The 21,030-nt window shown below is 38.6% G+C and overlaps 2 protein-coding genes across 3 annotated transcripts in view; one reads left to right on the forward strand and one right to left on the reverse strand.

Annotated features, from left to right (window-relative positions):
- Positions 1-15,427, reverse strand: part of LOC105382597 (coiled-coil domain-containing protein R3HCC1L) — a 35,237-nt gene extending 19,810 nt beyond the window's left edge. Inside the window, exons 1-4 of one of the 2 annotated variants that reach the window (XM_038106641.2) lie at positions 15,225-15,427; positions 14,074-14,223; positions 13,668-13,738; positions 6,554-6,611 (exon numbers count right to left, since the gene is read on the reverse strand). In XM_038106641.2, the coding sequence (XP_037962569.2) occupies positions 6,554-6,611; positions 13,668-13,713 (104 nt within the window). In that variant the 5' untranslated portion in view covers positions 13,714-13,738; positions 14,074-14,223; positions 15,225-15,427. The other variant, XM_038106642.2, reaches the window with a different exon arrangement.
- A 1,429-nt stretch (positions 15,428-16,856) lies between these two features.
- On the forward strand, positions 16,857-20,759 carry LOC105382596 (polycomb group RING finger protein 3). Its single transcript, XM_011552507.3, has 5 exons — positions 16,857-17,100; positions 18,131-18,283; positions 18,862-19,004; positions 19,907-20,050; positions 20,584-20,759. The coding sequence occupies exons 1-5, from the start codon at positions 16,989-16,991 to the stop codon at positions 20,707-20,709; spliced, it is 678 nt and encodes a 225-aa protein (XP_011550809.1). The 5' UTR covers positions 16,857-16,988; the 3' UTR covers positions 20,710-20,759.
- The last annotated feature ends 271 nt before the right edge of the window (positions 20,760-21,030 follow it).

Raw genomic sequence — 21,030 nt, forward strand, 5'->3', positions numbered from 1 at the left:
GCCTTTGTGGACTATGTAAAAGACTTCGACTCCATCGAGACCTGGGCAGTTTTTGAATCCTTGCAGAGATGCCAAATCGATTGGCGCTATATCGAGGTGTTGAGATGTCTGTACAACGCCGCTTCTATGACTGTCCAAGTACAGGACCACAAGACAAGACCTATCCAACTGCAACGTGGAGTGAGACAGGGGGATGTGATATCTCCGAAACTGTTCACCAATTTTATTTATTTATTTATTTTATTTTACAATGCATTGGAAGATGTCTTTAAGACGTTGGACTGGAAAGGACATGGCAAATGTATAAATGGCGAGTACATGTCACACCTCCGCTTCGCGGACGACATCGTTATTATGGAAGAATCTCTGCAGGAACTCAGCTGGATGCTAAGTGGCCTAAATGCTGCTTCCCGACGTGTAGGCCTCGGTATGAACTTGGACAAGACGAAAGTCATGTACAATGCTCACATCAAACCGGAGCCGGTCGCCGTTGGTGAGGCAACAATCGAAGTTGTGCAAGAATATGTCTACCTCGGGCAGACTATTCGGCTAGGCAGAAGCAACTTCGACAAGGAGGCTGCAAGGCGCATCCAACTGGGTTGGGCTGCATTCGGGAAACTTCGTCACATATTCTCCTCGGCCATTCCTCAGAGCCTGAAGACAAAAGTTTTCAACCAGTGCGTCCTGCCAGTGATGACGTATGGTGCAGAGACGTGGACACTGACGGTAGGACTGGTCCACCGATTTAATGTCGCTCAGCGTGCTATGGAGAGAGCTATGCTTGGGGTTTCTCTGATGGATCGTATCAGAAATGAGGTTTTCCGTCAGAGGACTAAGGTTACCGACATAGCTGTCAAAATATGAAAGCTGAAGTGGCAGTGGGCTGGTCATATCTGCCGAAGAACCGATAACCGTTGGGGTAGACGAGTTCTCGAGTGGAGACCACGAACAGGCAAACGCAGAGTGGGACGCCCTCCTGCTCGCTGGACTGACGACCTTAGGCGGGTAGCGGGTAGTGGTTGGATGAGGAAGGCCGAGGACCGAGTGTTGTGGCACTCCTTGGGAGAGGCCTATGTCCAGCAGTGGATGATTATTGGCTGATGATGTCTTAGTATACTTACCTAAGTAATTATATCATAGAATACATTTTATTATTCGGTTTTGTGGATTCAAGTCAATTTATAGTAAGTAAGTAAGTATTAGGTCCTTACATATGAAATTGGCGTTTTGTCGTACTGGCCACTTTGATCTCAAATATTACCTTTATGGTTAGGAATTCCAAATTCAAATTCATACAGCTATTTACTCATGCATTTGTGTTTCAAACCCCCTAATTCATTTGTTTTTTCTTCTTTTGTTTTTTTCTTTGTGTTCTGTTTACAAAATGGAAAACTTGAAATATCGCATTATTTACGAGTATGAGTTCCACCGTGGCACCAGTGCTGCAGAAACGGCTCGAAGGATTAATGATGTGTATGGTGACGGTGTCGCAAAAGAAAACACAGTGCGTTTTTGGTTCCAACGTTTTCGTTCTGGAAATTTCGACCTGCAGAACAAGCCTCGTGGACGGCCGGAGACCAAAGTTGATAATGAAGGATTGAAGGCTATTGTGGAAGCGGATCCATCGCAAACCACGTCCGAGTTAGCTGCAGGCTCCGGTGTTAGTGATAAAACTATTCTAATCCACTTGAAGCAAATTGGGAAGGTGAAAAAGCTTGAAAGGTGGGTACCTCATGAATTGAGTGAAGCAAACCGACAAACGCGCGTCGACTGCTGCGTTACGTTACTCAACCGGCACAATAATGAAGGAATTTTAAATCGAATCATTACCTGTGATGAAAAGTGAATCCTCTACGATAATCGGAAGCGCTCATCGCAATGGCTGAACCCTGGCGAACCAGTCAAATCCTGCCCTAAGCGAAAATTGACTAAAAAAAAGTTGCTTGTAAGTGTTTGGTGGACTAGTGCCGGTGTCGTTCACTACAGCTTTCTTAAATCTGGCCAGACGATTACGGCAGATATCTATTGTCAGCAACTGCAAACCATGATGGAAAAGCTAGCTGCTAAACAACTGAGGCTGGTCAATCGCTCTAGGCCACTGCTGCTTCAGGACAACGCTAGACCACACACTGCACAACAGACGGCTACCAAATTAGAGGAGCTTCAATTAGAATGTCTTAGACATCCACCGTACTCTCCGGACCTTGCTCCAACAGATTACCATTTTTTTCGCAATTTGGATAACTACTTGCAAGGAAAAAAATTCAACTCCGATGGGGCAGTCCAAACCGCCTTCAAAGATTTTATTGATTCCCGCCCGAATGGTTTTTTTAGTAAGGGGATCAATGAACTACCTATGAGATGGCAAAAGTGCATACATAGCAATGGTACATACTTTGATTAATTTAATATATTTCATTAAAAAAAAACGACTTTATGTTCCTCCTATAGAAAACGCCAATTTCATATGTAAGGACCTAATATTATACTTTTATGTAAGTAACTACCTAGGTATGTTAGTTTAGATGTAAGTAAATAAAATTTCCTAAGTAACCTAATCCATGTTGAGTGAGGATTAAATATAATATAGTCACTAGTCATTTTTTTGCTTGAAAACCTACTAGTACTTTAAACTTTTCCTATTCACATCTTTTTATATACAGGGTGTCCCAAATTAAAGTGCACATCCAAATTATAGTGACTTAATTTGTTATTCTAAACAACTTTTGTTTTACGACTTTTGTTAATTCGTGAAAAAAAATCTACTGTCTATAGTAAAAAATCTCATAGCCAACAAAGTTTCTATGAATTAGCAAAAATAAAATTCGCAAAAAATCAAAAGTCTTAAAACAAAAGATGTTTAGAATGACGAGTTGTGTCACTATGATTCGGATGTGCAATTTAACATGGGACATCCTGTGTATATCTATAGATATCGATAACGCAGGTGGGATCCCATCTCTACTATCGACTTCACTATGGACATCCCTATCGTACGTGTGCTTTGCTTCCCCCCCCGACCCTCAATCGTGCGATAGAGAGCACTGCAGCTCGGGACTGACAATAGGTACTTTTCTTGATGAAATTCTGGTTTTGGGAGAAAACGTTTTACACTAACTAAATATCAACCAATCTCTTTGATTTTAGTGTCAATCGCTTCAGCTTAATATAATCTAGGTTTATAGGTTTCGCTTTTTAAAAAAAAATACGTTGTTATTGATCCACAAACGGCTTAATTCAACAAAGTCGCAATCACAAAAAAAACATTATTTGAGGTGCCTATAAGTTTGAATCTATAAAAAAATTTGAAAAAAGGAAAACCTATAAACCTAGTTATTCCTTGTGTCAATAACATATTAAAAAATCATGAAGATTGGATAATATTTAGGGGTAGTAAAACGTTTTCTCTTTTTGTATGGACGAGCAAGTGCTATACTCTACTCTTAACTTGGAATGTCTATTGCAGTAACTAGGCAAAGCAAACCAGTTGATATTAAGGCAGGCCGACGGATGAAATAACTAGTTTTACTGATATTTTGTCTCCATAAATAATTATGTACTTGCTTAAGAGTGTATAATGTGCTAAACGAGTCACTGGTCACGATAGTTGCAATATTTTTGTTATGAAATGGTTATTATTTGGTAATTGAATTGACCTTTACATATTTAGAGACGGATGACGATGACTGTTACTGTTACATTATTTAATTAAATTATCACTTAAAAATTGTTTTAATTGAGTTAAGTATAGTAAACTAATTTATTTTATAGCAATAATTCAGGTGTTTACAGAGTTTAGTAACAATTAACATCTATTTTTAATAAAAAATAATCGCTACTAAACGTGTCATTGAAACGATCTATGTTACCAATAACGATATATTTTTAAACCTATAAACAACTGAAATAATTAGTAGATACGAACCGTTCACCAAACACAACCGACCCTAAATAAGGATAACGGAACAACTACATCTACATCTAGAACATTCCATGTTAAAACAACGAACAGTCAACAGAATCACGACACATAGGAAGACACTTTTTGCTATCGCGTTAATTTCCTCGCCCGCACACACAATAGACAGTTCCAGTGGCAATTTAATTTCCGGCCTTAATGAAACCGTGCTCAAACCACAATAATAACACTATTTAATTTAATTAATTACTACAAAATAATTTACGTTTTACCCGTAAACTTCGCATAGCTTTAAAATGTTTTCCCATGGTTATTATAGGACAAAGGTCTTATACAGAAATGGGAAAAAAATGATACAAAGGAAGAGAAGCAGCCTCCTTGGGTGACGTATCAACTGTAGGTACCCTTAACTGTATTCTGCGAACAATACCCTTGGGTACTATACTACTAATCTAGCTCGCTTATCCTTTCACCATGAAACGTGGACATTTTTATAACATATTTTAGTTTATTTGTTATGCTACTCTATTTGTAAATTTGTTGTTATTATGATTTATCAATATCTGGCGAATAAGTAGCTAAATAAATATTTGATTTAGATTTGACTGACGGTAAAACAGTGCTTATCAGATATTTTGCCGGTTTCAGTTTTCTTACGATAAATACACACACATACACCTAATTTAATAGTGCATGTGTTGCGTATTTAATTATGTAAGAAAACAATAATATAATGTTGTTTCTTTCTTACGACGTTGTTATCTCTTTCTAAACACACGTGGCCTCTAATCGTCACAGCTATTATTGTGAGAAATATTATGTTTTTATTTCATTATCAACTTACTTGGTTTTATTACATCGTCGATTAATATTTACATCAATTTATTATCTGTTATCATTATCAGTCAATAACAATATTAGTTCTTTCTTGTATCGTCATGTTGATTATAAATTGCAAAATTAATTCGATTTTCTATGGAATAGGGTTTTACTTTAGTTGAGTCATTCGTCAAGTCGCGCGGCTTAGACTCGCGCGCCACGCGCGAGTTGCCCCTTCCGTATTTACCTACTTTTTTTGTCGTCAACTCGCTCGACTGTGAAAATATGTAGAGTCAGCCACAAAAGTTATAATTTATTATGCTTAAGGTAACTAGGTACTTAAAATGTATAGGTTCTCTTCGAACACCTCCAAACACAGGAACCATTTTTATTTGTTCGGTCTTTGTTATATTTATAACCTGCACGAAGCAGTACCGACTTTCCTCGCTGGGATATTATGATTTTATGTGCTGTTTTATTACTAGATGGACCTGCTTGCGATGAACTTCCTGGAAATAATTGTTACAGTGAGGTATCTGTCTCTTTGACCAATTTTGGTGGAAATTTGTTTTAAATTTTAGTGCTAATTCGATATTTAATATAACAGTAACACAACGAAAACGTAACACTGTGTTTATATTACGGCAAAGTAGACTTGGTAATATAGTAAAGTTAATTTATTATAGGCTTACCCCCACAATACATCAAAATCAGTAAAAACTGCCACATTTTAATATTTTTGCGCTGTACTGTAGACTGTAAGTAATGCACTGTACATCTCTGCTTCGAATTAGGAGTAACTAAAACGACGTCACTAAAACATGACGTTTTAACCCTTTAAACCGGTTTTTGCAACAAAAACTTGAAGGACATAGCTATGACAGGTAAAATTTGCGCACGGGATGAGAGAGATAGCAAAGATAGGTCACATCCCCTTTTGCCTCAATCCGCACTTCCAACATAGACTTTATTGTATCTTTATCCCGAAATCAAAGCATCTACTTTCATGGCGACTGTCTAGTCGGTACCTTCTTATGCTAATCAGCCAGGCAGACAATATTTATTTATATTTTTTAGTTTCAATTCGTTTGCATCTGACCGTACTTTACATGGGCACGCGAGTTGACGATATAAAAAAACAGAAGATGACAACTCGCGTGGCGCGCGAGTCTAAGGCGCGCGACTTGACGAACGACTCCTTTAGTTGATACGACATAAGGCATGAAATGAAGTTTATTATTATCCGATAGTACTAACCTAAATACTGCTATCTACATACAATGAATCTGAGTCGACTTTACTCACTTATGCTTCATGCTAGTGCGTCATAATTTCGATGTAAGGTAAAAAACCGTGATCAATAACTTTGAATTAGATACAAAGCATCTTACATATTATAATGGTTATTCTCCAATAAGTTATTGAAACAGTATTGTATGCAAGATAAACATCATCAATATGAAACTAAATCTTAGGTACCGAAAACCCTTTCCCAAGGGTTATTGGATTAGAATTAAGTTTCCCTACACCTTACCCAATTAGACGTCACAAACATCCACAATTAGTCCACCAACCCCCGACCAACGTTTCAATATCCTTCTTACCTGACGCACAGAACAAAACCTTTCCAAATCCAAGGTCTCCACTCACAGACCAGAAAACGCACAGTAACCAACTCACTCGGTGTCAAAATCGCAATCCGTCAAGGCCGACATGCGAAGGGAATGGCACCTTATCACTTAGATAATACGGAGGCAGACACGTCCGTCGCGGGCGGCGGTTCGTTAACGAATGGGTAAGGAAATGTTTTCGTACCTGATTTTTTCTTGCGGCTGCGAGCGCGCGCGCCGGTCCGCCTTGCACTCGCCTGCGTCTGCGCAACAGTTGGATATCATTAGTTCATTTAAGATATACGACAACAGTGTAGGTAGGTATAGTGACAATTAAAGTAGATAACTGGAGGAAGGTCGAGGACAAACCCTTGTCCAGCAGTGGGCGATTCCTAGATAGACATTGAGATGAATGAGGATGGTGAGGAGTGAAGATCTATAAATAAAATGGGATAAAGCGAGTATTTTTAATCGCATGTATGTATGCTATTTAAAATTTACTATTTTCAAGGGTTCTCGCTAAGCTTGACACTAATTTTGTGCCATCCATAATCATCACATCATCATCAACCTTTAATCATCCACTGCTGGACTAGACACAGACCACTCTCAAGAAGCGCCTATACCAAGTAACAAATAAAATGAACTGCCAGCTTGACAATAAGCTTCCTCAGAGTAACTATATTATAATTCTAACTCGGTTTTAACATACTTATTAATAAACACATCTAGTTATAAAGTGATCTTATCAATGTATGTAACTAGAACTAACAAACTGGGCCATAAATAAACGATTATAATTAAAAAATAATTTTCAAGTTAATTTATGTTGTGTTGCCCTGCGGTTGGGCTGTCGTTTATGTAATTTTATTAATAATTCAATTTTATTATGATTAGATAGACTTTGGCTGTTGCTTATGGGTGTCGTAGGGCGATTATATAATATTTTTGATTTATAGATATTAGATACGTATACATAATTATACTAAACACATTTTATGTTTTTAGTCTACACCTTTTTCTTTTTCTAGTGTTTCGGTGGTACGTGGTTACAGACAATAGTAGAATTGTATCAGTGTTTTATGCCTCCTGCGATTTCCCAGTAGGTAAACTCTTGGCCCTATCTGATATCCAGTACAAACAGTGCATTATTTATACATTTTACATATATAGGTATAGGTAGGTAATACAGAAAACTGGCAACAAAGAATTGAATGAAACACATAACAGTGAGGTAATAGTTACGTGCGGCTCCCGAGATACGCACTAATTGGAAATAGGTGCTGCATAATGTTTAGTAAACCGTGCATTATGCACATAAATATTATATTCCTAATATAGAGATAGCTAAATAAAGTACCTAATGTGTTTACCGTAATATTGACGTAACACTGAATCGTGAAGAAAATAGAATTTCAGGAGCCAGTTCCTTTCCAGTTAAGTATTTTAGTTTACAGGTTGTTGAAAAAGTGGTACAGTAAGTCACTAGGCAGACAGCTGATCTGACCCACCACAATATCAAATACTAGTCCAGGTCTAGCTAAGAAGAATAAGATAATTCAATAATCTCATAATGTACGGTGTATTATGAGATTACTGAATTATCTTGTGCCGATAGGTAGGAGAGTGCAAAACTGAGCGACGCACCTCACAATATTTCACACATACTAAATCTTACTCAGCTATTAAGCTATTACAGCCGGTTACGTTAATCTATGGTTGTAAAACTTAGATTGGAGATTATGGTAATAAGACCCGTCTGTAGGTTAACTGGTAGATAATGCTTGTAGCTTAAAGTCAACCTAGCTTTAACCTTTAAATACGTATTACTTTTATGTAGGTATTTTAAAAGAGCTGTGAATTAGATTCATTATGAATATCTTAAAAAAAACTTTATTTCTAATCATAAATAAATCTTGTAATAAATATATCATCATTATAACACACACACACTCACGCCTTGTAATAATGTACTCCCTTGCGGGGTAGGCAGAGGTGCATTGCTGCACCCACTTTTCGCCAGAGTGTTATGTTAGTCCCAATGTAATAGGGGGCGGGCCTATTGCCATTTTAAGGGCACATTCAAACAACAAATATCTGCCCCAGCCGGGAATCGTACCCGGGACCTTCGGCTCAGTAGTCAGGGTCACTAACCACTACGCCATTCGGTCGTCATTATAGTATAAATAAATTAGGCTGTATCCAGAGTTATTCTTAATGGTTGATAGTTTGTTAACTTGGAATGGCCTCACATAAACTGTTAGCGGCATAAATTTTATGCAATAGCTATGTTAAATTTTACATATTTTATTAATTCATTCAAATTCTTGCCCGTATTTACTGTTTTCCGGATTTCACTTCGGAAAATGTGATTTTATTACGCGTTATTTCTTTATTTTATGAACTCGTTAGGCATACCTAGGTACAATATTGTAGGACGGGGTTAATAATCTATTGTCTAATAAACTTCTACCCCGCTTGAGGGGCATATTATTATAAAGTATACTACTAAGACGTACTACTACTTTTTATTAAAATTTTACATAAATACCAATGCTAACATTTGTTTTGCTATCAACAATGATTAATCAACATGGACTGGCCTGATTCTCAAGGCTGTAAAACTGTAAAAGTACCATCTTATCATCGCTCTTATCATAAAATACTTTATGCTCTTCAGTATGTAGTTGCGGCGTAACATTTTGCATGTCAGAAAACGTTAACTTTTGTAGATATCGTAAACTATCACAACTCGCACTAGGTCTTCTGTGCCTACGCCTAATATTCCTACCGCATGAACGAATGGTCTAGTTGACTATGCTGAAGGTCTCGAGTTCGATACCCAGCAGGATTGTTTAAAGACAAACTAGATTTTTTTCTCGCATGTTAAATTTTTGCGTTTTTTGTGTCGTGTGAACACGGATTAAGTGTTCTCTAAGTCAAGTCTCAAGAGTTTGTATTAACAAAGGCAGCATCTTTGCTACACGCAAAGACTACGGCGCGATTAAAACACGCTAGTCTCGAGCAAGCTCCATGTTTATGTAAGCCGCGGCTAGACGGCGCTGCCGGGATAAAAACTAGCTATTGAAACATTACATACATTGGATGATCAAACAGACCCCTTAGCATGAATTTCCATCGTGAACATGAAGTAAAATTCATCGAGTAATTTTGTATGAAAATATGATCATTGTCGGTAGCAGAACCAAAATTTTCCTGCAAAATTCTTAGAGTAATTTTACTTCACGTGCACGATAGAAATTCATGCTAAGGGGTCAGTACGTTCTAGAAGGCTCTTCGACATGTAAGGGATGAGTTACCCGTTTGAAAAATATATGTAGTAAGTAAGTAGAAATCCCGAAAATTTATAACAAGATTTTTTTTTGGTAGGGCGGATTATACCATATCTACGAAATTAACTTTAACTTTTGAAGTAGGCGGTAGAGGCAGGATGAGGAAAGTTGAGGACAGAGTGTCTTCTTTGTTACCAGCAGTAAATATTATGTACAAAAGTACAGTGGTTGTCTCAAATACTGCTGTTAGATATTGCAGTTGCAACCTTGCAAGCATCTAGAAGGTAATAAATGTGTATTGACCCACACGCTAAGATTAGTGCTTCCAAATAATCTAGAATTAGCTCTATTTATTTAGCAGATTATACAACTAACATTAATAGAACAGTTATTAATTTTATAATTTCGTTGTAGAAGCATATTAAGTAAAAGGGTAGTAGTAGTAGTAAGTACTTACAAGAAACAATCCTCTACTCAGACGAAAATGATGCAGACCAATATTGAATATTGCATTGAACTGGTATTGAATCAATTAGGAAATGCAAGTAACCAGTCCAGCCATATAACTTATCCGATAAATAGCATTACTTTGCACTTTGTAACGAGTTGTACCATTAAAATGCGACGTAAATAGCGATACGGATTTAGCTCGTTGCAAAATATTGTATAATTTCAATAAGTGTTATCTCTTTAACCTGCAGGGCTGCAGCAGTAGCATGGGGCGCAAGACGTGATAAAAGCTGTAGAGTCTGACAACGCATTGGGAAATTTGCAACAGAAACAAGTGCCAACCTAAAAATAAATTTTCTGACACTGACCACTTACCTACCAGTTAAATAAAAAGAAACTACTATATTATTTTACCGCGCTATTGAATCGTCCGATGTAAGTTGAGCGCGATATAATACTTTTACGACGTCTTGCCGTGCGCATCTTGCAGGCCTTGCTACTGCTGCACCGTATGATGTAGTGTAATTCATAGTCCTATCTTATGCGAAGGCAATGGATGCTGCTTGAAAATAACCGCATCGAAATTTTGATTTTGTGAATACGGCCGTTAGGTTTTATCATAGAACCCGTTTGATCATCGGTAAAATACCTATACTTAACTGGTTCTATGATGAACTGAAATTCTATAAATTGTAATTTAGAGGAATGACTAGTGCTAGTGGTCATACAAATTACCTGTTGTGTGATGCCAATAAATAAATAAATAATACACTCACGGGCAATGAAAAGGTTCCACTGAGAAAAACAATAAATTACTCCTAAACTGAAAAGGCTAGCTTAATGACGCCTTCTGCAACATTGAAGTATATTTAACAGAGCATCAGGATATTACCAACAAAAAACGGTAATATTTTGTTTAAATTTTAAATTAAACGTTTGAAAAACTTTGGATCGTTTGGTGTTTACTTTTTGTGAGTGGAACTTTTTCATTACCCGTGAGTGTAATAATAATATGGGAGTAATGGGACAGATGGTGAACACGAAGACAATTTTTAACTGAATATAACACTACGGCTCATAACTTCAGAACTTTTATAATTTACACATCTAATCAGAGGGAAGCATTAGCCAACTGGATCACCAGTAATGGGTATATAGGAAATGCCTCAATGATACTGGGTAGGGCTAGAAGCTAGGACTATCTTAGTAAAGGGCTACACAGTTCGGTTCAGACGGCAATACTTCCTGAAACTGCATCTAGCGATAGGGCTTACGTTTGACGTTTGGTGCAAGTTATAGAAAAGGAGCGATTTTAATTTCTTTATCGTTATAGTTCAACAATCGGCCACTAGCTTACTATCGAAGTAGGTATATTGTTATCGGCTTTACTAATCCAGGCACTACCATCTGTACAAGCTATGATGGTGCGTAAGCATAGTTAATCAGTTTAATTGACCTACTTTTGTTGATGAAAAAGTGTAAACGTGAACCTAGAAAGTAAATACAAATACCTAATTGAAATCTAATCCTATCTAGGGATTTGGTAGTACATATTCTTAATAATTCTAGTGAATTAACAATATTTTTCAAAAGCTAGCTCATCAACTTTTCCCTCGGATGACCCATAGAGTAGAAGGTTTCATTCAACCAGTTCATCAGAAAAATTACCATTTCCATTTATCAGATTTCTAAACAAATTAATTGTTTTGATAATACCTATTGATAATTGTTTTTTTTCTCACGAATATATTACAGCCCCATCCGCCCATCACCTCAACTCGCACCACACAGCAAGCTGCATCGCCGTGCTACTTTCACTTCAACCGTCCCACATACAGCCGGCGTTACTCTACTTAGCCAGCGGCCCGAGCGTCTTGCATCACGGTTATGTCATCGGCATGCCGAAGTTGGCCTTTTGCGACAACGTTCGGGAAATATCCCAACGGTTGATTAGGCTGCTGGATTTTGGATAGCGTTTGAATTGGTGCGGAAATATTGGGATCGCGTTTAATGGTACGTTTTGAGAGTGGATTATATCCAATATTGGACTGTCATCATAAGTCTGTAATCTTCCACTGCTGGATAGAGGCCTCTTCCAAGGTGCGCCACAACTCTCTGTCATTTGCCTTCCTCATCCAGCCATTACCGGCCACCTGTCTAAGGTCGTTGTCGGTCCAGAAGGCAGGAGAGTGCTACGCTCTCCTGTTCGTGGTCTCCACTCAAGAACGATCATCAGCTCTTCGTTCCATGACAATGGACTGTGGTAGGTTATGGTTGTTACTGAGAAATAGATGATGAGTAAACTATATCGCTTAGGTACAATGAAGGTATTTAACCATTGCCATTTGCAAATATTACGATCTTATGTGTTTTTTTTCATACAAAGTATCAGGAGATGCACTAATTCTACCCTATGTAAAGTTAGAAACTGCACCTAATATGTTGAATAAAGTTACCTGCACCAATAACCTGCCTACAAATAACAATATCTCCCACAGTATATCTGATACGATTAGCCAACACGCCACGTAATATCGATGTCAGTTATTCTGCAACAATACGATTATCGTGTCTCGCCTATTACATGTGAGGCGCAAGTAGGGACCTTGAAATGTCCACCTCAATGGTTTGTTGCCAAATTATATTCCACCTTTCTTCTGGGGTGGTGAAATAACGTGTTCGGAATCGAACATTGGTGAATGTATACAGAATAAGTAGATCAAATGCAACTGTGTTATTATGGTGCTGCAGTTTTGTGTGGTGCATCATTGCGGGGTAATAGACGGTGGTGTTTTTAACTATCGACCCTATGTCACAGATTCGAATCCCGCCCTGAGCGAAAGGAGCATAGGGTCGCACGTTAGAATGCCGCCCAGGACAAACAATTGTGATGAGCACTTGTGTTGGCCTTGTGTCCGGGCTCGGTCGTTGCCTATTTCTCTCTATGATCTATGTATTTGTGTAGGTACATCAGCTGTATTTGTGTAGGCACCAATATCACAGGCTCTGCTTAGTTTGGGTTGCTGTGTTTGAGATGTCCCCACATATTATTAATTACATCCTATCCATTCAAGAGCTTGTATACTCCAACAGGCATCCTGTAGCAGATATGCATGATATTTTGTCGTGATGATCTCATGATATAGCACCTAATTGCATGTGTCCAGTTGACCGCTCATACCTACTACCTACTCCCACGCATGACGTGACTGCACGAATGTTAATATACTTAAATAATATTACTGTAGTCAAGTGGTACTTTCAATGAGATTATTGGCTTTGATTAGTGATTAGTAGATTTCATATGATGAGCTAAACAATAAATGAATCTTCCAATGAGCAATACATTGCTGTCTTCAGCCTTCCTCATCCTATGACTACCAGATATCTGTCTTATGTTATCATCACACACAAACTGAGCCTGTTTGTTGATGAACTTTTTAAAAGAGAACCACTCATTGTTGCATGGTTTAGATATTTTATGTAAAATGGTTTATACATAATATATAGAATGTTGAGATTGTTGAGGCTCTCATTCTGTATTATTTAACATTATGAATAATTAAATTATGTTACCTGTGCGTGTGATAGCAGATTCCCGATCAGCCTGTGACAGTCCCATGGCTGGTTGTGCGCAAGCTACATCACTGGGAAGAGAAAAAAAACGTAAAAAAACATATATTATCAATACTGTTAAGAGGTACAGTGGTATGCAGAGCAGTGGTGCATTAACTTTCTACGTAATTTGCATCTTAGTGTCATTCTTATTTATTGAAATATTGATTCTCTTAGAGTTTTCTTAAGTGTATTGAAAATTCTTTACACATAGTTATTATCAATTTAATGAACCATTTATCAAGGTTGCTTAGTGCTAAAACTCAGTTTAAATAATGGAAGCTGCCTATACTGTCTTTTAAACTGTACCTTAACCCAAAACCAGCATCTACCATTCTTCCTTTCACCTTCATACCTTCATTCATACCTTAACACTTTATCCAGGAAGCAAACGACGGTCCGTCGTTCATCACCAACTCCAATGGAGAATGTGCTGAGCTTCGGCACGGCTATCTGCTCCACACACTGGTGAATCAGGAACCGACGGTAGTTGCTCACCGGAGGGAATACCAGCACTCTGGAAGAAAATCAGAGAGTTGTGTGTTGGTGAAATAGGTATTGTATGTACTTATACAATAATAGCGGAAATTAAAAAAAAAAAAAAAAAAAAAAAAAAAACACGCACTCACGCCTTGTACTTATGTACTCCCTTGCGGGGTAGGCAGAGGTGCATTGCTGCACCCACTTTTCGCCAGAGTGTATGTTAGTCCCAATGTAATAGGGGGCGGGCCTATTGCCATTTTACGGGCACATCCAAGACCTGAGAACAAATATCTGTGTTTAAACAAATATCTGCCCCAGCCGGGAATCGAACCCGGGACCATCGGCTCAGTAGTCAGGGTCACTAACCACTACGCCATTCGGTCGTCTATATAGTGGAAATTATTCTTGAAAATTATATTTTATATTCTTTGGGAGGGGGTTGGCTGGCTATCTTCTTTAATAACTTTTAGTACATCCCCTTGTTAGTTGGAACTGTTTAACATACTCATAAAATAACTTTTGTTCTTGGAACTGAAGTAGAGGTAAAGTTGTAACAGTAGTTTTCTAAATTTTTATTTCGAAATGTAAAGTAAACTACAAGCTTTTTAAATTTAATACGAAATTTAATAACAAATATAGCAACAACTATTCAATAACAGTCTACAAACATAGCTGTGTCATTCTCATCCATGCATGAAAAACTATCTGTAGCTTTTTAAAATGCACTCTAAAGTGGCATACCGCCGCTACAGGGAGCGCGGGAGCAGATATGATTTAATCTCACGATCATGAATATTTATTAGCGTCCAAGGTGTCATCGAGATACCTAAATCGGATTCGCGACCTTATGATATGCCGTCTCGGATGAAAAATAACCTTGACACTACAAAGACGAATTATGCCCGAAAATGAATTAAATCCAACGCCTACAGCGGCGCAGCATGAAACTGCTGAATCAAGTAAAGATCTAAAAATAACTCCCGTGCAATTACTATAAAATAGCAGCAATGAGCGGATTAAATGTAATTTGTTTACCTGTCAACATCATTTTTGGCTACAAAACATTGTATGTCGTCGTTCACATCTTCGACAAAATTATTATCTGCAAGGCTGAAGAACCTTTCAACCGTTTTCGCACCCAGTTTGACGGTGATTTGCTAATAATTAAAATAAAATTCAGATCTTCACGTGCAAAACTGAAAAAGCAGATTAGCCGTCCATTTTCATTTTTTTCACAACATTAAGTAGTGATGGGGTTGTTAAATCGAATCGGTCGCTGTTACTACTGCCGACGACAAGTAGTGATCGATATCATCGATTACACATATTTTATGCCATAATAAGGATCAAAGGCGTATTTTATTCCTGAAAACGCACATCTTTACTTATTTTTTGTTGAAAGCCGTTGACGGTTGATGCGATGATGATAAGGCCTAAAAATAAAACTATTTTCGAAAAATGCGAATAATATCGGTATTTGGAAGAGTCCAACACTAATGACAAATGACAACTGTAAAAATGCGTGCGTTTTGTTATTACATGACACGTTGTGAATTTATACATTTAGTTTTTAAAATACAAAATTATTAGTTATTTTAAATGTATAGATTTATAAATGAAATACTAATTATTAATAACGAGATTAATATCATTATTTGACATTTATTCAGTCAGGCGTTTGTTAAAAAGAAAAAAAAGTTCCTTTTTGGAGAAATAGATGGCATTGTCTAGGGTTGTTCCAACTGTCAAACCCTCAGAACACACTCAGATCACATGTTATTCTGTGATGCTAACGAAATGTGAAAGTGACGTACAGTGTGACAAATTTATCTGTTCCGGTGAGAGCGAACTAAATTGATCCATATCTCATTACTTACTAATGAATTGTATGTTTTAAAAGATTAAATGGGTTTATTAACACCGCAAGAGCGAATTAACAATACGAGCAAACTTAAAATCTTATAGAATTAAGAAATATTAGACATTTACGTGAGCTGTCACCGGAACAGATAAGTTTGTGGCACTCTAGGTAGGTAGTATTGTAGTATTATTTTCTCTATGATGATAATATATCATGTTATGTAACAATGGTTAATTTACATTACCGCGAATGATTTAACTTACTTACGTGAATGAAAATCACTTGGTATGAAATGATCCGAACACAACCATGATTCTTTTCGCAGTTTCCAATCAATTTTTCGCACATTTATCCGAGTCGCCTTAATCCATTGTTGCGCCTGGCTTCCATCATTTGGAAATTTATGATGTCCTTTATTTTTACAAGTTGCGACGGCACACATTCTCATCTTGTCTTGTAAGTATTTCTTTGGGATCTTATTTAGGATCATACAATAAATAAAAATAGAAAATCAGTTCTCGCACGCAGCACCCGTTCAAACGGCGCGGGTAGAACTATTCACAGAATACTTAGCACTATCCCAAGCCACATGCAGTCTGAGCCTCGGAAGGATGGCTCGCGCTACCATACCACCCGACATTTAATCACAACTAGTGAGTTCTTATTCTGAGTTTAGTACTCTTTGCTCTCTATGTAATTTTTGACAGTTGGTACACTGCGTTTTCACGCCATCTATCGGCATACCCAAAAGCTCAACTGACAGCTGTCAAGGAAAACGGCTCATAATGTTGGAATACGACGAACAAAACGCAATCATTATTTGACTTTTCATCGTATTGTATAGTGGACGCATTTTCTTTCCAAATATTATTTTGTTTTCATTTTAATTTTAAGATAGGTAGTTTCCCAAATGATTTTATCATAGTTGTAGTTTAAGGATGACAATGGAACGGCGGATAAAATTGAAAACACTCAACAGTCATATAACTTGCAAAATTTGCCGTGGATATTTCATAGACGCAACCACGGTCACAGAATGTCTACATACGTGTAAGTTATTTGCCGCTTTATTTTACTTTGAAAGCACTATTGGTTTGTATTGTTGAGCTTTGTATTATTGTTGAAGACCAAGGTCTACTATCCTGCAGAAATGGAGCAGTATTCTTGAAGGTTAAGAGTTCAGTGCTCTTTAGAATGTTGTAATTTAAGACTAAAGATTACCAAGATTAATCAACACATGTCTCGTTGCTGATCATTTTTATGTGCTTAGACTTAACCCACTTGGAAAATATCAAACCATAGCCATGATGCATTATTAATTAGGAGCACAGACCTACATTAGGAGTTGGTAGGCTTCTATGACAGCCAAAGGGTACTAGACTTGGCTCCTAGAGTTATTGCCATTCTCTACACCATTGGCAAGTTGGTTTGATGTCATACTATAACACAGCACAAAAACTTAATCACCCATGACCTGAGAACAAATCTCTAGCCAAACCCACGATCAAGCCCCTACCCTCAGCAAAGAGAGTCACTTAACACCAAACAACAAAAGGTTGTCAGCTAGAGATTGCTATAAGCTATAAGGCCTCCTTTTTGTACTATTTTATTTTTTGTTCTGTAATTTTTGTTCTTCATCACAACCCATTACATCCCCACTGCTGGGGCACGGGTCTCCTTCCAATGAAGGTAGGGTTTAGGATTAGTCCGCCACGCTGGCCAAGTGCGGGTCGGTGGACCCCAACACAAGCAAGCTTGTGCTGAGAGTTGTCGGGTAAGTGGGCAACCCGACTGTCAAATGTTTTCAAGCCGCCCGAAGGCCTCTGACTAGGCTTAACGACTGCTGCCGAAGCAGCAACCGGGACCCACGGCTTAATGTGCCGTCCGAAGCACGGAAGCGTCCAGAAAAGCACCACTTGAAATTGGTCACCCATCCAATGGCTGACCGTGTCAGTTGTTGCTTAACCTCAGCGATCAGTTACGATGACTGAGGCCCGCTCGACTACGGACGCTTCATTTTTGTTCTTGGTGCAAATAAAATTAACAATGAAACTAAAAGAAAATCTATCTCATTTTCCAGTCTGCAAAAGCTGTCTAGTTAAGCACTTGGAGGAGAACAACACATGCCCGACATGCACCATCGTGATCCACCAGTCCCACCCGCTGCAGTACATCAGCTTCGACCGCACCATGCAGGATATTGTCTACAAACTCGTGCCCGATCTACAGGATAGTGAGTATTTTTTTTACAGCAGTTTTGCAAAGGAATCTGAGGGAATCTTTTGCCTGTTATTATTCAGATGAGGTAAAATGTCTTCATGGATGCAAAAGGGGCAAGGAAGGATGGTATCATACCTGGTAAGGACACATCCTACATAGAGTGACCCTATCACATGATGGCCCCAACACCTGGTTGCTTGTTACCTTCAAATATGTTTTGCATGTAATGGCTCACCTCACAGCCTAATTTGATGTGGGAAATTAGTTTTCCATGATAGATAGAATGCCAGATAAACATAATATAATTATGTACTGGTTGCAATGGGCCTACCTTGTGAACATTTACAGCTGTAAATGAGTGTACCAATGTATCTAACAGTCCCTTAACTAAAAATATATAGCCTATGTGTTAATCCAGGGTGTCAGCTAACTTCATACCAAATTTTGTTACAATTGGTTCAGAAGTTTTGATGTGAAGAAGTAACAAACATACACCCAGACTCACAAACTTTCGCCGTTATAATATTAGTAGTAAGATTATGTCCCCTACTTACATTTTCCTCAAAACATGAAACAAAACACCTTCCACAGACGAACTGAAACGCGAGCGTGACTTCTACCGCGCGCGCGGGCTGCCCTGCCCGAAGGACGCGGCGCTGGCCGGCGACAAGGCGGGCGGCGGCGACGACGCAGAACAGGCTGATAATACGGACTGCCATCGGAAGGATGAACAGGTAGGATATCCAGTCCATCCACTATATGTACTAAAGCTGCCACCACACTTGGCTATTCATATTGCCAATGCCATATTTACCAAATACCAAAACAGTAATAAGGAAATAATGATGGTTAATATACTGACGTGCCATTGGAAGGATGAACAGGTAGGATATAATATTTTATTCTATTCCGTGGGGGGTGAAGCTCCTGGCTCTCTCGAGTGGAACCTTTGTATGTATCCCTCTAATTTCAGCTCAGCCACAATAGCTCCCGAGTAAACTGGACCAGCAAGCCTGGATGTTGTAAAAGCTGAAATAGGAGCTCCAAGTTGGTCCAAGAATAGATAATCTCATTTCTGTAGTAGATGGAAATGCTAGCAGAATATGTTCAACTGACTCATCCACTTTCGTATTATGTCCTACATATGAGACTTGTATGGTATTAAATTATTACTATGAAGACATAGAAACCAATGGTGAATGGATTTAGTCTATCTCACTGTTAATGAAGCTCCGTTCTACTCTTACTTACTGGCCGTCATATTCATAATAAATTTAGTATTTATGCTCTATCTATTTTATCTATGTATTGAGAAGTGAGTCCTTCGTTTTGTGTAAACACCAACGCAAAATAGCAACCCTTAATAATACACTGCAGGACATGAGGCTCCTTCAAGTCTGTAGGGGTAGGCCCTCCTCCCATTACGATACGCCCCCGCGACTCTAGTCTCGGAGACTAGTCGCCGCAAAGTATCCCATATACTTGTCATAATCTCCCCGCTTGGCAGATGAGTTGGAGTTGATGGTTGAGTTGTTTGCTGGGTTGTATCACACATGACAAACATTTAATACATCCAACTACACCACCCAGTCGCCTTTTCCGATCATTATAGAGTACTTATCTAAACAATCCGCAGGTGAACGTCTGCCTCGAGTGCATCTCCACGTCGCTACGGACGCTCAAGCGCAGCTTCATCCGCTGCTCGGCGCAGGCCACCATCACGCACCTCAAGAAGTTTGTCGCTAAAAAAGTGCTCAATGGAATGGAGAAGTATAGAGAGGTGAGTATGGTATATAATGATGTTCATGTTTATGTAGCCAACATAGTGGATATCTAGCATGGGGCGCAAGACGCGCACGCCAAGACGTGACAAAAGTTTTGCGTCGTGCTCACTGACATCACGCGGCTTTGAGAACGAGTGCAACGAAGAAGTTTAGTCACATCTTGACGTGCGTGCTTTGCGCCCCGTGCTAGGCCTTAGGGCTTGCCCTTTGTGATGAAGTCCCTTATTGTTCATTATATTGAGTACATATTAAGCTGGGTGGAACAGGGTGTATTTTTCATACTTGGCATAAAAGGGGCATAAAAGGTAAACAATTTTAGTGTCATTTTATTTGAATTATTATACATTAGGTTTTAAGATAAAACAGAAAAACCAATGAAATACTTACCAGCAAAAAATGATTATCATTAAAACAATTTACTTTAGCTTTTTTGTTTAATTATAGTTATTTTGATAGTCACCCTAAAATTGATTATACCCTTTATGCCAAGTATGGTAAAATGCATAACAAAATGCATTATGCTTCGCAGATCGACATCCTGTGCAACGACGAGCTGCTGGGCAAGGACCACACGCTCAAGTTCGTGTTCGTGACGCGCTGGCGCTTCCGCGACCCGCCGCTGCGGCTGCAGTACCGGCCCAAGATCGACCTGTAGACTCAGTACCAAGATCCACCTGTAGATTACTTCATGCAGATCCATCTGTAATCTCAGTTCCAAGATCGACCTGTAGATTACTGAATGCAGATCCAACTGCAGACTCATTACCAAGATCGTCCTGTAGCTTCAGTACCGGCCCAAGATCGACCTGTAGACTACTTCATGTGGATCTACCTATAGCCTCTCAGTACCAAGATCGACCTTTAGCGTCGCAGTACCGTCCTAAGATCGACCTATAGTGTGGTGTGCAGCAGGGCTACAGGCCCCGTGCTAGGCCTTCAGATCCACCTTTAGAGGGTGTTGCAAAAAGGGTATACC

Source organism: Plutella xylostella, chromosome 7, assembly GCF_932276165.1.
Source record: "Plutella xylostella chromosome 7, ilPluXylo3.1, whole genome shotgun sequence".
NCBI classification, from domain to species: Eukaryota; Metazoa; Arthropoda; class Insecta; order Lepidoptera; family Plutellidae; genus Plutella; species Plutella xylostella.

Excerpts from the sequence above, each read along its gene's own strand:
- LOC105382596 (XM_011552507.3), top strand. The coding sequence starts at position 16,989 with ATGACAATGGAACGGCGGATAAAATTGAAAACACTCAACAGTCATATA. Across the intron at positions 18,284-18,861 it reads CGTGCCCGATCTACAGGATA|ACGAACTGAAACGCGAGCGT; the intron begins GTGAGTATTTTT and ends CACCTTCCACAG. Across the intron at positions 20,051-20,583 it reads GAATGGAGAAGTATAGAGAG|ATCGACATCCTGTGCAACGA; the intron begins GTGAGTATGGTA and ends TATGCTTCGCAG.